The sequence below is a fragment of the Oreochromis aureus genome, linkage group 3, assembly GCF_013358895.1.
Source record: "Oreochromis aureus strain Israel breed Guangdong linkage group 3, ZZ_aureus, whole genome shotgun sequence".
Taxonomy (NCBI): domain Eukaryota; kingdom Metazoa; phylum Chordata; class Actinopteri; order Cichliformes; family Cichlidae; genus Oreochromis; species Oreochromis aureus.
Window position 1 is genome coordinate 79,284,375 of NC_052944.1, and position 16,812 is coordinate 79,301,186.

A 16,812-nucleotide genomic window follows, 5' to 3' on the forward strand; every position below is an offset into this window, starting at 1 on the left:
TTACTGACGAGCCTAAAGCCTACAGCTGTTATTTACATTATTATGTAAATAACAGAATAATTTAAAGCAAAAATTGGGAAACGTAAAGTCCGAAGTCTTTATATTAAGGGCCATCAGTCAAACAATATTGTTTGCTCTGGGTCTAAACAGAGCGTGTTGTGTGTGACGTCTTCTTTTGTGCATGCGGGCCGCTTTGAGCGTTCACACTAGTGCGCGTTTGCTGTCGCATTTTATTTGTAGTGTGAACAAGCAGACAAAAAAATCAGATTTGATTAAAAAAAAAATTGGAATTGAGCATTAAGACCTGCAGTGTGAACGTAGCCTTAGTGTGTAGACACATAACATACATCAGCTTCAAAGTGTGTCAGCAAAATGTCCCAGTTCCCATAAACACACTCTTAATTTTTGGAAAGCCTTTTCGGAAGAGTTGAGGCTGTTACATCTGCTAAGGGTGAGCTGACATCATATGAAGGAGGGGAAGGGGAGGGTTGACAAGTTCTACAGTTGAATGAAGGAAATGTAGGAAGCCTCGATTGGGAGTGTTTAGTTTCAGCGAGCGGCTTAAAGTCAAACCTATTCTTACAGGCAGTTTTTTTCAGAGATTTTAATCTTTTATTTACCAGTGGCCCCTTTATTTCATTACCACGTTTTAAATAAAAACGTTTAATGCTCCTTTACTTTTAGTGCAGGGCACAAAATTCAAACAGTTCCACAAAGAAGATAAAACAAGTTATAGAGGTAGCACAATGCATTCACATGATATTTTCTCATCTCTTGGCTGATGTATGTATGATGAGTATGTATGATCCAAAGAACAATCAAGAACAGGAGTGGAAATATTATTCTTTGGGGCATTTTTTAAGGGTAAAAGGGTGAAAGGGAAACCAAAAGCTTAACAAGACAAAGTGATTTGAAAGATATTGTGATGTATGATATACTGTATATACACTACAATTGAAAATTTCTTTTCACTTCACAGGTCTGCCTTGTCAGGGTTCATTTGAGGAATTTCTTGTCGTCTTAATGGCATTGGGACTATCAGTTGTGTTGTTTAGAAGTCAAGTTGGTACACAGCCCTAACTGTTTGACACCTGTTAGAATTTATATTATGGCAAGAACCAATAAGCTAAGCAAAAAACAAACAAACAGTCCATCATTACTTTAAGAACTGAAAGTCAGTTGGTCCGGAAAATTGCTAAAGCTTTGAATATGTCTGCGAGTGCAGTTGCAAAAACCACCGAGCTGTATGACAAAACTGGCTCACAATGAGAACTGCCCCAGGAAAGTAAGACCAAGAGTCACCTCTGCTACTCAAGATAAATTCATCCAATTTACCGGCATCATAAATCACAAGTTAACAGTACCTCAGATTAGAGCCCAGATAAATGACACACAGAGTTCCAGTAGTAGACATATCTTTACATCAGCTGTTCAGAGGAGACCTGGGTTGGGTTTTTTATGCCTTTAGGGTCAAATATCTGCAGAGAAACCACTACTAAGGAAAAGCAATACGCAGAAGAGATTTGTTTGGGCCAGAAAAACAAATGGAATGGACATTAGACCAGTGGAAATCTGTGCTTTAGTCTGATGAGTCCAAATCTGAGATCTTTGGTTCCACCCACCATGTCTTGTTACAACCCAGAAATGGATGGTCTCTACATGTATGGTTCCCACTGTGAAGCATGGAGGAGGAGGTGTGGTGGTGCTTTGCTGGTGACACTGTTGGGGATTTATTCAAAATTGGGGGTACACTGAAGCGTGGCTACCACAGCATCCTGCAGTAACATGTGTGGAATTACAGGGATTATTTTACATAACCATCATCTTATCATTGCATTAATTATCATTTCATCAAAGTGTTTATTGAAGCTGCTGGCATTATGTTATAATTTATATTATAGGGGTTATCCTAATCAAATATTAACATGTTTATTACAGGTGCAGTTATAACTACTTTAAAATGATTGAGTTAAATATATATATATCATAACTCATATGCTGAGTATATTGGTATAGTAAAATAGTAGCTGAGCAAAGGCCTGAATGTATTCAGCTTCTTGTGGTATTTGAGTTTGCTTAGTTACAGGTGACGGAAGGATGTCCAGTCCATGGTGACCTCAAAGGCCTTAGGTCATCACTATATTCGGAAGAGTATGCCACAAGGAGGAACCTCTATGTTGCAGTTAATTCTTAAAATACATGAATGTTCTGTACATGCAAATTATGTGCTTGTAAACGCAAGAAGGGGCGTTACAATACCCTGATGTTATAAAAAGCAATCTAGAGTGTATTTTGGGTAGAGATGTACAACTGCTTTGCAGTTTGCACCTCTCCACGCTGCGTGTATTCATTAAAATCAATTGTTTGAACGGCCTTTTCTGGACCATCATTGTTTTACTCTCGTCCTCAATTTCGGACCCGTAACATTTGGTGCATTGGCCGGTTGAGGGAGAAAAGTTGGAGGTTGAGACTGAGAGGGTCCAAGGTGCTCAAACAGGCAGACACGAGTCAGTGGTCGAAGTGAGTGGACATAAGCCGGCTTATTCAAAGGTAAGGCACTACCTGTTGAATTATTTCCAAACAGTGCTGAATTGGTTCTGACAAAATTGAAAGTCTACTCACTGAAAATTACTGGTGAAAGTCTGTTTTGATTTTGGTGAAAATCTCATGAGAAGTTGAAGTTGAAGTAATGATAAGAAAAAGAGTAAAAGTGAGTTAGAGTCTCACTAAAGGTACCGGGTTAAAGTCCCAAAGGAATAAGAATAAAGAGGATATAGAATAAAGAGGATTCAGAATAAAGAGAATTTAGAATAATAGGTAATTGGTGAAGTTTGTGACATTAAAGTCTCAATTGAATATAAAGCCGGGCTTGGACACCGATATGGTGGGTTTGTGAGTTTTGGGGTGTCTTCAAAATAATTAAATTGTATATAGAACGGGACTCTGGGAGTCTAACAAGTGCATTGCTCAGACGTAACGGTTGCCAAGGTCAAGGACGCTTAGACCTTGTCCTCAGTTGAGGGATAGTCAGTTGGTCACTGTGGAGCTTGGGGCACTCCAGAATAACTAGTGGTTGGACCACTTTACCGTCCGGGGCGGTGGTTTGCACTTTTTTGGTCAGTAGAAACCGGGTTTCGGGCGTCTACCTTTTAACTTAAAACTTCGGGGAAGCCTGGGATGTGGGGTGTCCACATAACAGGGCTTTTCGGGTTGAGTTGATTGATGCTTTTAAATTGTGTAGGGTCTTAGATATTTGGCCACGGCCCGGGGCCGAGACTGGTTAAATTGATGACAAAAAACTCAGGGAGTTTATCGGTCGGACCGTTAATTTAAAAATTGTCTAAATTGTGTAGGTTTTGGAATGAGAAGCCTAAAATCTGTGCAGTTGTAATCATAGGACGTCTGTGTAAATATATTAAGAGACTTGTCTGAGTCTGTGAGTCAGGCTGGTATTATTTTTAGACTGTGTGTGTGTGTGAGAATGCAAATAAGGCAGCTGAGAGGTCAATAGAGTATGAGGAAGTTAATAGGGACTGCTAGACATTGCTGGTGCATGTACTTAAGATGCTGGTTTTGTTTATTACAATATGTAAGTAAAGTTTTATTTCTTGCCATGACTGTATGACTTTTGAGGGGTTTTGAGATAGGATACATAAACTGTTGATACTTAAGACCGTTACCTGGGTTCTGAGAACTGAAATTGAATTTGAGATAATTTAATTAATAAAGATGTCTGTAAGCGATTATGTGTTTTGGGGTGTCAAGTAAGATGTTTTAGGATTTTTAGATGGGTTTTGTTTCAGTTTGAGATAATATATACAGTTACATTTTCTGTGTGTGTGTTGTTGAGTGACAACATGCGCAGTTTAAATTGGGCGTTGTTCCTTCCTCTTTTTAGTTTTAAAACATAAAGGCTGTTAGATTAAAAATTACTGTGAGTAACGGTTTGACTTTTGACTAGGGAAATATGATGCTTACTTTTGGGTCTATGAAGATATAACATTTTGGTGGAGATGCCAGGGTAAAAATAGTGAGCTCAGACAGGGGAGTGAGAAAAAAAAAAAAAAACACCGTGAGATGAGTAAGGTGTTTAACTGACTCAGGATTTTAGAGAATCGAGTCAGCGGCGATCTTGAGTTTTAATGGTAAGTTGATTGTAAGAGAAAAATCATTGTTTACCATGTTGAAGTAATTCTGATGATATTACTAGAGGTGTTGTGACACAAGTGAAGAACAAGTTGTAAATGGGGACTCACAATTATGTTGATATGGATAAAGGACAGAAACAGTTTCTGAATTTTGAGGAGAATTTTGAAGCACTGAGGTTGAATTTTCTCTGTGCTTGGTGCCCTGTGTGGACCTATGTTAGAGTTATAAGTCCAAAGGTTAAAGCAAAAGCGCAAAGTTATGCAGTAGAAATCAGAAAACACTGGAATGCCATAAAATAAAATGGAACAGAATGATGTATACAATAGAATAAAATAAGAATACCAAGATTATATAAAACTCTTTCTCTTTTAAGAGGACAGACGCAGTTACTGAGGGTTGTCTACTTCCCTTCCTGATTGTAAACAAGCATGTTTGATAGAGATCTCATGCGCTTGATAAAACTCCCTCTAAAACTCCCTGTAAGACTGTTAGGAAAGCGTGTATGGGGTGATTATAAGTGTATGAATGTTGTACTGGATTTTAATGATTCTGTGTGAGTTGTACAAAGTAATATAAGTAATAATAAGTCTGGGTAGGTACAATAGGACAATGAGTGAAAAGTGGAAGTCTGAGAGAAAAGGCAGTGTGTGTGAGACAATTATGAAAGGATTGTGTGAATGAAGTAAAAAAAAAAAAAAAAAAAAAAAAAAACAACAACAACAAAAAACTGACAAATGCAAAAATTAGTATACTGAAAAGTGTGTGAGAAGAGGGTGTATTGTTTTTAGACCAAGACTTAGTAAAACTAAAGAGGGTTGGTAGACTGTAAATATGAAAAAACAAGTGTTTGATTAATCTGTAGAAACAGGAAAGAGAAATAGGAAATACTGTGCTGCTGTGTGAGTGATTGATGATGTCAGGGGAGCACCCAGAGAAATAGGCAGACGAGTTAAATTCTAAGAAGATGAAGCGAATGCATGTTTTAAGTAAAGTAATAAAGTAATAAAATTATATTAATTACAGGTTTTAGAAAAGGGACAGACTGAGAGAAATAAATACATGAACTGACAATTACATTAATGAATTGAAAATGCACGTACACTAACTGCTACATGTGAAATTATTGTTGGAAAGTTTAATACACACATGAAATAAAGAAAGCAGTTTACACTCCTTTAATTTCCAGAACCAGTGTGTCCCCTAGACCTGATAACACCCTTGCCCAGTTGGCCCCGTATAAGGCAGCATGGAAGGCTGGACAGCCCATGACGGGTAAGATCCCACCTCGAAACCCTGGGACAACCTAAGGCAAGGCGCAGTCACGATTGCTTGAACCTAAGTCCCGGAGTGACCTTGGAGTCACTGGAGGAGACGGGACTTCAAGGGTACAGCCGCTGGGCACAGGCGAAGGGAAATGCCACTAACAATGACCAGTGATGAGCCAGAGAGAGAAAACACACCTTGCCAAAGGAGTTTGAAACACTGCAAAAGAAACATTTACAAGATCACAAGGATCACAAAGAAACATTGATAAAATTACACATACAAACAGAAAATGCACTAACCTTATAAAGATAAGCTCATGAAGATTAATGCGATTAAAACCTGGCTAAGAATACAAACATATGTAATTAAATAAGGTTGCTAATTTCAGGAGTGTTAAAATGGTGTGGATGTTGAATAAAATACACTTGGATAAAGTAACGTTGAGGAAAAACTCAAAAGAAGTTAGATGACAAGGAAATCAGTTATACGAAAAGCGATTAAAGTAGTTTAAAAGAGTGACTTAGCAGTGCTTTTGCACTGATTGATCAAAGTAAGTGATTAGTATAGAAAGAAAATGAAAATAATTAAATAATGTGATAAAGTTTAAACATGTATTTCTTTTGCCAAGTTAAATTGTTGAGATATGGCTGAGTATGGAAAAGTTTGAGAGCTTGTGTGAATGTGGACAGAGGAGCTTGCTGTGTGTGTGTGATTGAGGCCTTAAAGGAGGGGTAGATTGTTCAGAGGTGCAAATTTGATTAGGAGGTTTATAAATTAGTGTTGACACATTGTTGTAAGGTGTTAGGCTGAATCTGAGTATGGTAAAGTGCTTAACGGGGTTATTGTTGTGTACTGAAACGGTGTAGCTTTTGGCGAGGTTTTCGGTGTGTTGAATGGGTGAAATTTAAGATGGTTTAAGATTTTTTGGGGCTGTTGTTTTCATTTTAATAGAGGAGTTTTGATAAATATGGACAGGTCTAAAAGGGCCCATAGTTTTATAACAGTGCACTTAGAAAAAACCTGTCAGGTGATTTTGTTTTGTACTTTGATGAGCTAACAATCAGCTCTCTTTTTTCTCATTTTGCTCTAAGCAGGCCTGGAAGAGAGTGAACTGACGGCGCGGACAAATTACCAAGTAAGGATTGCAGCGAGTCAATCCAGTCAAAAGTATAGAGAACTATTTTCCTAAAAAGGAAAAACGAAATAAAACAAATGATTGAGCTCATTTTGCTGATGTGGAGCATCTGATCACGTGCGCAGAAGGCTGCAGATCAGCAAAAAATATCATGTGTGAATGCATGGGAGTGAATGTGAGTGATGGGACCAAGAGGGGAAATAAATAAAAGGTTGACAAACAGGACAAGTGGGAGACTTAAATCTGGGGATGCTGATTTTGGGATATTGATGTGTGCGTTGAGAAAATTATTTATTGGGGTTGGATTATGTTATTACATTATAGGATGCTAAATGCTAAAGGGAAACATTGATGTAACTTAAGTTACCATGAACGGAGGGACACATGATTAATAACTGTTCTGTGTAAGTTTATTTTGGGTTATAACACAGGTTGGATCATCAGTGGAGAAAGTGAGTATAAAAGGTGATGTTCTGGTTAACACACAGGCTTTTTGTTTATAGGACGTTTCAAGGATGCAGGCTGTGGATGGAGCCAAGAAAAGATTTGACATGATGATTAATTTGATTTCATTCCTTAAAAACAGGTTTGAAGGTCCGGAGCATGTAGACTTAATATGATATGACTAACCTTTTTTAATGCCCTAACCTGAGTGAAGGATTTTGAGTTTGTAACACATGAGATGTGTCACAAAAAGGGGGGAGTTACAGGATTTAAGGTTTAATTTGAAAGGGGTTTTAGGATTACTTGATGATGTTTAGGTTTTTGATAATTTAGGTATGGTAAAACTGAGGCAGAAAGTGTTATTTTCAGGTTATTTTTGATTTCTAGAATAAGAGGTTATAATTTAGGCGTGCACATACAGATATGTCAAAGGAAAATTGTATATATGTTATCAGCTACATGAAATGTGTCTACGTGACGTTTACCTAATAACTTATGTGATGATAAAGTTGTTTACCGACTAGCAGCTTGCTCTCTTCTTGAACCTACAGACTTAGAAAAGGGGAACTTCAGCTCTGAGTTCTGAGAATAACTGGTATTTTTATAAGTAGACAGGAAACACGTCGAGACCGCCGTATAGGGCAAATGTGTTAGAGCTTGTAATTAAATGTGGGCTTGAAAAGAGGAAGCAAATTTGGTACAGGACGTGCTTGAGATGATCAGATGAGAGAAAGGAGAAGAACAGAGCACAAATACACCGAGTTGTTTATATTACAAAGAAGATCAAAAGCTTGTTAGACACAGGTTATAATGGAAGCATAAAAGGGATGAGAGGAACTTTACATAACATAGAAATCCTGCAACAATTCGTAAATTGCCCAAACACAGTGTTCAGACCGGATATGCGCTACCCGTTAAAGGGGGCGAAGAAATCAGGCCTAAGTTTGAAAAATGAAATGGGTTAACTCGATAGAGGATGTTTCCAAAGGTAGAGAAAATAATGTAGGACCTTTTACCAGGAGAAAGCCAATTGTATTTTTTACACTTTACAGTGTGCATTGAGGGAAGTCAGGAATAGTTTAAATTAGGATTGAAAAAAATTAAACTAGGTGAAAAGGGGGTGTAGCAAGTAGATTTAGGGCAGTTCACAGCCTGGCGTAAACGCAAGGTGCTGTCACACAGCTTAAGTTATTTGGTTGATTTATTTTATGACAAAATAATAAGGAAATATTAAAAATATACAACACGTTGAGAAGATCTCTTATGTTATATTTTAGTGTTTAACATGGAAGATGCCTCTCTGGAGCTTCTCTCCTGATGCTACTCCACCAAAAGAAGTTTATTTATAGAGACTATGTCAGCTCCCAAACAGACAACAACAAACCAAGATTAGCAATAAACAATCTAAACATAAATAATAACAAATGAAGAACAACACAGAATCCAAATCTGAACCAAAGAACAAAATAGTGAAATGTGGATTATTGGGTTTTTCTCTGTATATATGAAGCATTTGTAATGTGTATCTGCTAATGAAGGCTTGTAGAGGCCAGTTTATACTCACAAACGAGTGCTCAGCCAGACTGAAAAACAGGAAGCTTTAGTGCACAAGGCATATTAATAAATATAGACACAAAAAGAGGAACTCCCCATATAAACAACGTTCAAAAATGTGTGAAGTATAAAGTACCGAAATAACATTATATATGTCACAGCTGATGATTCTAATGTTAGAGAGCTCTTGCAACTGGCGTCTGAGCTGTGCAGAGGTCTCTCTTAAGACAGGTACTTATGTAGGTTAGCATGAGGTTGAGTTAAGTTTATACGCAATGCATAACTGTGCTTGTTTAGAGTTGATGTTCTATCCAAGAGGGTTTTAAGCTTCACTGGTGAGAGTGTCCAGGTGATACATGTTGAGGGATGATGAGAACATAGCAGGTGAATTGCATGCACGCTTACAAACACACATGATTTAAATATAGGCCAGGCCAAAGGCCTGGACTTGATGCAGCTTTCAACTTTACAGCTCCTAACTTGCAGGAATGGCGTGGAGTGTAATGAATGAATGCAAAACATGCTTACGGACACAAACATGATATGAGTTTATTTTACAGGGTAAAGGTGGACCACAGGTTGCTTTGTTTCTGCTTAGCAACTACTGAGGTAAAAGGTGTTAAAGATAAATATGCAATAAGTGAACAGGAAATGTGTAAGGGTGAGCCGGGTGAAACAAAATGTTGTAGATAATGGAAACTTGTCTAACGGGCATTAACAGTAACCTTTGCATGTTATGTATATGCTGAGGCAAAAGAGGCGTAAATCCAGATAGAAAATTTTGAAGTGTGCTTTTTAGCGGAGATTTAGGCTGACATGGGGATGGTGTGCATTTTACTTGGGTTGTGTTTAATAAGACTAAAAGCGTTGCTCACACACATAAAGAGTATTGAGATTGAATAAAGTTAATATAATGGATAGAGCCCAGAACAGGATAATACATAAGTAAAATCAAATGTAATGTTTGATTTCACTTTTATTGGGAAAATAATTAGCCAAGAAATGTGTATTGAACTCTCCACATACTTTGAAACTGCGCAACTCTGAGTGGGCAATGTAATGAAGCAACTGTTACATATTTGCATTAAACTAGCCAACATAGACTCACCACAAAATGATGTAGGATGTTGCCCTGCAGCGGGGGCAGAAAATCATTTGCAAACCAGGGATCTTATGTTGATTATTATATTCTTACTTATGTACACACACACACACAGAAGGGAAAAATTTCAAAACAAAACAAAAAATAACTTCGCTTAACCTGTCAAGCACAGGAGCAAAATAAAAATCTCTTTGGGCTTTGTTAAAATTTCTTTAGTAAAAGTGTAAAAGGCCAAACCTAGGAAGTTCGGCAAACAGGAAAGTTCCTTGAGTATCAGGAGTTAATAGTCAGGAAACATTTCTCACATTAACGCCTTATATCTGACAAATCATTGACTCATAGATGCAGATAGACACACAAGTGCACATACATCCAGATGTGCATTTAGACATTAAAAGTGTAGAGGCATGTACACACAGATTGGCAAACCGGTACAGAGTCTAACTGAAGAGCTTAACAAAGTAGACGTGGCAGTAGGGTTTGTGATTTTGCCTGATGTGATATTGTGAACCAACTTTGAATAATGACAGGAACCTTAGATGAACAAAGTAGGTTAGTAAGGTGTCGCAGAGAAAGGTTGTTTGTTTTCTATCCCTTACAGGAGAAGATTTCCACTAGAGAAGGACCCAGAAAAGGAGCAGAGATTACCTAAGCGTGAAGTGTTTTCAAGTGGGGGCTGGTGTTTTATTGCTGGACCACCTAGAGGACATGAGGTTGTTGTCGGATTTGCTGAGTCAGGGGCGGCTAGAGAGGGTCAGAGCGAAGGTAGTGGACCTGGGAATGGTGTAGTGACGTCTTTGGAAGACGTCAAAAGGGGAATTGTGGAATTACAGGGATTATTTTACATAACCATCATCTTATCATTGCATTAATTATCATTTCATCAAAGTGTTTATTGAAGCTGCTGGCATTATGTTATAATTTATATTATAGGGGTTATCCTAATCAAATATTAACATGTTTATTACAGGTGCAGTTATAACTACTTTAAAATGATTGAGTTAAATATATATATATCATAACTCATATGCTGAGTATATTGGTATAGTAAAATAGTAGCTGAGCAAAGGCCTGAATGTATTCAGCTTCTTGTGGTATTTGAGTTTGCTTAGTTACAGGTGACGGAAGGATGTCCAGTCCATGGTGACCTCAAAGGCCTTAGGTCATCACTATATTCGGAAGAGTATGCCACAAGGAGGAACCTCTATGTTGCAGTTAATTCTTAAAATACATGAATGTTCTGTACATGCAAATTATGTGCTTGTAAACGCAAGAAGGGGCGTTACAATACCCTGATGTTATAAAAGCAATCTAGAGTGTATTTTGGGTAGAGATGTACAACTGCTTTGCAGTTTGCACCTCTCCACGCTGCGTGTATTCATTAAAATCAATTGTTTGAACGGCCTTTTCTGGACCATCATTGTTTTACTCTCGTCCTCAATTTCGGACCCGTAACACATGCCATCCCATTCAGTTTGCATTTAGTTGGATCGTCATTTATTTTTCAGCAGGACAATGACCGTAAAAAACACCTCCAGGCTGTGTAAGGGCTATTTGACCAAAAAGGAGCATGATGGAGTGCTGCACCAGATGGCCTGGCCTCCACAATCACTTGACCAAACACCAATTGAGATGGTGTGTGATGATATGGACTGCAGAGTGAAGGCAAAAGGGCCAACAAGTGCTCAGCATCTCTGGGAACCCATTCAAGACTACTGGAAAACTTTTCCAGGCAACTACCTCATGAAGCTTATCGCGAGAATACCATGAGTGTGGAAGAATCAAAAATATAAAACATGTTTTAAGTTATTTCATACTTTTTTGTTTATACAGCTGTATACAGCTACAAAGCTTTCTGGTCAGTGTATACAAAAGTTTGTAGCTACAAAAAGGCAGCATGCAGAGACTCACATTGGCTTCGTGAACACACAAGGATCGACACACGATTCAGATGATGTTTGTCTCTTTATTATCTGGGCATGCAGTGCTTTCGGGTTAGGCACCAGTGTTCTACATCTATCTTAGCTTTACAGGTGACTGCTGCTCTCCTGTCCTGATGTCACTAAAGTAGGAAAACCCTCATTAGCCTGATTTTCTCCACCTGCCCCATCACTCTTCTTGGCACTGCCTCTTGAGTCCGCTGCACTACCCCTCCCCTGCAGCAGACCCAAAGACCACACCCCTGCCACAGTCTTTTAGTGAGAGGGCTGCTTTCTCTCATACATTATGTTCACTTGCTATCAGCTATCGTTTTTGTTTTGTAGAAGCTAACATCTTGTAGTTTCTCACACTTTGCATATTTAGCATGAGGCTAAAATTCACCCTCAGTGTGTCACTGGCAACCTGGTGGATATTAAAAAGTTAAAATAAATTACATTTAAATGACTAAAAACTCAAATTTGAATCGGATTAGGCAAAGGTTTAAAGTAAAAACTTGCAGTCATTATTGTAATATGATCCCTTTAACCTCTCTGCTCTTTGTTTGTTTCTTTCTTTTTGTTTGTTTGTTTCTTTTCATCATTCAGATCAGAGAAACATCACAGCTCTGTCCAGAAAGAGTGTCATTTTGCCATGTGGAGCTCCAAGCAACAGCAAGGTCAAATTCATATATTGGAGTAGAGCTGACCTGGAGCCAGAATATCTCCTTGTTGTCCGGGATGGGCAGGCTCTTCTAGATACCCAGCATCCATCTTTTAAGAACCGGGTGGATCTGCAAGATATACAGATGAAAGATGGAGATGTGTCTTTGATTCTAAACAATGTGAATACAGCTGATGATGGAACATACCAATGTCATATCTTCATGGAAGAAACACGTTCATGGAAGCTCAGCATCATCTACCTGAGTGTTCCTCTGAGTAAGTTGCTCTCCAACTCATCTGTAAACGTGTCATTGGTACGGTTTTTCCTGTATCAGCCACTTCTCTCTGATGCTGTGCAGGGTCGCCCCTTCCATGATGGTTCCTCTTCTTTCTCTGGTTTCTGCTGCCTGAGGTATTTGTTGAGTACCTGGTCAACTTTGGCTATTTTCCTCATGTACTCATGGATAGTTGTTTCATCCCAGTCAGTGGTTCTAACTCTTGGCCTCAATTCATTTCGTTAGAGTATAGTCTTGGGGTGTTGGATTTGGGGCTGAAACCCTCCATTGATGTCAGTGGCTTTTTTTTTTTTTTTTTTTTTTTGTCTGTCCCATTTGGTTCTTTAGCCGTCAGAATTGTTGTCTGAAGACCAACAAGGATACCAAGTGGATTTATTTTGCCAAATGGATCATCATGGCATTGCCGTATTGGTCCATTTGATCAAACTTAGTTATTTTTATTTATTTTATTTTCAGTTGTTACAGATGGGACAGACATGACTGGGGGATAGGAAAGGGAGAAAGAAAGAGAGGAAGGAAAAGAAAACAGAAGGAAAAGGGACAGTGAGAAAGGGCACTTACAAAGACAAAGAGAGAGAAAAAAAAAAAAAAAAAAATCTCCTGGATCACCTGTTGAGAGAAAAAGGAGAAGACAAGCAAAAAAAAAAAAAGCAACAACATACTAAACACAACACCATCACGTTAATCTAGCTAAGTGTGAACAGCAGTAAATACTAAATATTGAAAGTTGTTGTGCAGCACACAGGACAGACAGCGCACAATGTGCTTAAGTAGCAGCTACGAAAGGTGTAGTTTGTCTACGAACAGTGAACACCCGTGTGTACACCTGTGTGGATCAACGCGCTTGTATACAAAAGGTTTCCCCATGTAACGGTCTGCTAGAGGGTGTGGAGGCCCATAGCCCCGTCCCCAGGGCATGAAGCAGGCATGGAGGAGATCCAGGCTCCAGACATCCAGAGGCCCCAGAGTGCGAGAGCCCAAGGAGGACCACCGGAGGGGCATCCGTGCCACCTTCCTGGGAAGGGCTGAGGAGATCCCCAGGCAGGGGTCACCCAGTAGCCACGGAGCAGAAGCCAGAGGGGCTGCACCGGCGTGCCCGCCCGGCTCTGCCGGCAGCCAGCTGTGCCAGAGTGAACCGAGTTGCAGGCCCGAGGCTGGAGGCCGAGGGCCCCTTTGCTCGGAAGAGGCCTGACCGAGCGACAGGCACCAGGCCCGCCAATTAGCCACCGGGAGTGAGCTGGTGCATACCTGAGCGCCCAGCCTCGGACACCAAGAACCACCAATGCACCAACCCCTGAGGGCATCAGTTACCAGCAGGGAGTGTGGTGAGGGGAGATAGGCCTCCACACTTGGAGGGCCTGGGAGTACCCAGGAGGTGGAGTCTAAGACCCGACCTGACATATAGACACAGACAAACAGGCACACACAGACATAAACATGCTTTCCCACCCTCATGCACACATATACAAACACTCAGCACTCACCCAACGTAGGGACAGACATACATAGACATGTACACACAATCATACTCCCCAAACATACTCTATGCCCCGGGTCCAGGTACCCTCGCCCCAGAGGGGAAACGGCACCAGACCCAAGATATGTGACCCTTTCCCCGGGGTGGAGGCAAGCAGACCGCCCCAGGCTCCGCAGTAGCAGGGAGGCCAATCGGACGCCAACACCTCCTCCCAGCCCCCGCCCGATGGCTAGTAGAGAGCGGGGTGTGTGAAGACCCCATACCTCCCTCCTCCCGCTCATGTGTAGTGTTGCTGCGTGTTGTTCTAAAGTGCATTTAAAACAAGGGAGGGCATGTGCTGCTGCCAGAGAGCAGCAGGTGTTAGCACGACCCCTCCCGAGAACCCTCAATGTCTACATGGATTTAAAATTGAGAGGTGGGCACCGGCGCCAGAGGTAGGGTTGAATACACAGACCGTCCTCTGGGACGCCGTTAACGTGGTCACCCTCAAGGCCCTACATATGTGTGTGTGTGTGTGTGTGTTATGAGAGTGTGAATAATGTGGATGTCTAAGTTGTGAAATAAAATTGAGGCGCAGTTGGCCAGAAGAGGACAGAGGGGGGGAATGCCTCCCTGCACCCTGGTGACACACCCGCACCCCAAGGCCCTACCTGTGTGGGTGGGTGTGGTGGAGCGGGAAGAGGGAGGCAGCCGGGATGGGGAGGAAAGAAGGAGGGCAAAATGCCCTCCTTAGGGCCAGCTCCCCGGCTGACCCCAGTAGGCACCCCGTCCTCTAGTACCCACCAAGGCAAGGGAGCCCAGGCCCATCCAGACCGGGGCCTATGGCAGCAGCACCGCTAAGCCCTACAGGACCTGGGGAAGCCCACCCCACCCCACCGCAGAGGAAACTATACCCACCCCAACATTCAATCATCTCCAGACTACACAAGACAACAGACACCCAGGTTAGGTTTATTCTCCACCTCTCCTGTGTCTTTTCCCCACCTGCAGAGTGGATTTCTGCTAGGATGGAACAACCTCCCTGCCAGTTGAAGAGTCCCCCAGTTAGGCCGATGCACCAGAGGCCCCCTGCGCCAGGGCTGAGCCCCCGTGCACCCACCCGCCCACAACCTCGGGCGACACACCGGCGAGGACCGAAGCCCCAAGGCCCAGCCAGAGCCCCATCACAGAGACGAAGCACCCCAGACCCCAAGCCCCCGCCTGCCCCGGATCCACTCAGGGGCAGCCAGGCTACCAGGCCAGTAACCTACGTCCGCCAGTACAAACCATCCCCCAGCCCCGCTGCACGCAGCCACGAGGAGAACACCCTCTAAGAGCGACCAGAGCCACTCACCAGGTTATGACCACAACCCCCCGCGTTGAGCCCTCCAGGGATAACGTCTCTAGGGGTTCTCCTGGCGCCCTAAGCCCGTCGCAACCTCCACATCAACCACAATAGCGAAGGCAGGACCAAACCATGACCCCCCACCCCCACTGGGTGATGAAGCCGATCAAAGGAGCCCAAAGGGATTGATCAAATGTGGTGGCAGAGGCTGTATCAAGACTAATGTGATCTATTAAATGGTTTTATATTGATTAGAATTAAGATTATTTTTATTTTTCCAGTTAAGGAGGACCATTTTCTTGGCAATGCATAGGGCTGTAAAAACAATGTGGGCTGTGTTTATTTCTGCAGTGACCTCATCCAAGTTGCTCAGCAAGCACACTAAAGGGGAGGCTGGAATGTTACATTTCAGACATATCTCACGCCAAAACTTCTGCACTGGTGGACAGAACCAAAGGGCGTGGATGTAATTGTCTGGTGTATTGCCTTGACAGTGTGAGCAGTTGTTGGAAGATGTAAAGCCCATCTTGAACATCCGATGACCTGTATAGTGCACTCTATGTAGTATTTTGTATTGTATTAATTGCAGACTGGGATTTTTAATCAATTTAAAGGTTTTTAAGCATACCTGAGACCAGAAGTTTTGGTCTAAGCTGACTGATAAATCTGCTTCCCACTTTGCAATAGGAAGGGATATTGATTCATCTATTTTAGAAAGTGTTCTGTATATTTTAGATAATAATTTGGGGGATTTAAGAGTAAGAAAGTGTACCGCACTTGGTGGTGTTTGTAATTCAGCTTGACTGAGGTTAAATCTCTTTTGTCAGTGGCTTCTATCGCCTCCTTTGGCCAGCTGATTATCCCAACAGAATATCTGGTGACCAGCAGGGCGTAGGTGTTGATTGCCCAGATCTTGTTATTATTATTCAGCTGACTCCTCAGGACTTGCTTTACTCTCTGGATGTATTTGATTGTTGCGCCTTTCCTAACGGCCTCATTAAGGTTCCTATTTGTGTTTCAGATGCCCAGGTACTTGTAGTTGTCCTTACTATCAGCAGTCTTTCCTTCTGGTAGTGGAATCCTCTAAGTTCTGGCTATCTTCCCTCTCTTGGATGCCATCTGATAATACTTCTCCAGCTAAATGACATTCCAATATCTTTGCTGTAAATCCTAGCAGTGTTGTCCACTGTATATTCTGTTACTCCAGGCGGCAGCGTTACGGTTGCCATGGTCACAGGGTGACGCGTTCTCTCTGCGACTGTGTGTTTCCTGGGTGAGAGAGTGCCTTTTTGTTGTTGCTGTTGTGCTAAGCTATGCCGAGCAGTTTGGTTAGCGGTGGTGTGTTTCTGTTGGAAAATAAACGGCTGTGCTCCCTGGAAACTCAAGGAAGCAAGACCAAACGACACCTCTGTCTCCTCCTTGTCTGAGCTCGCCACAATATGTTTGGCTATACCCTCTATGTTTGGTAATTCCATGCCGGTGG

General features: G+C 41.5%; 1 protein-coding gene across 1 annotated transcript in view; it reads left to right on the forward strand.

Annotated features, from left to right (window-relative positions):
* LOC120438225 (hemicentin-1-like) overlaps positions 1 to 16,812 on the forward strand; it is a 76,283-nt gene that overhangs the window by 38,051 nt on the left and 21,420 nt on the right. Inside the window, exon 7 of the mRNA XM_039608660.1 lies at positions 12,176 to 12,508. Coding sequence (XP_039464594.1) covers positions 12,176 to 12,508 — 333 coding nt within the window. The remainder of the gene's footprint in view (positions 1 to 12,175; positions 12,509 to 16,812) is intronic.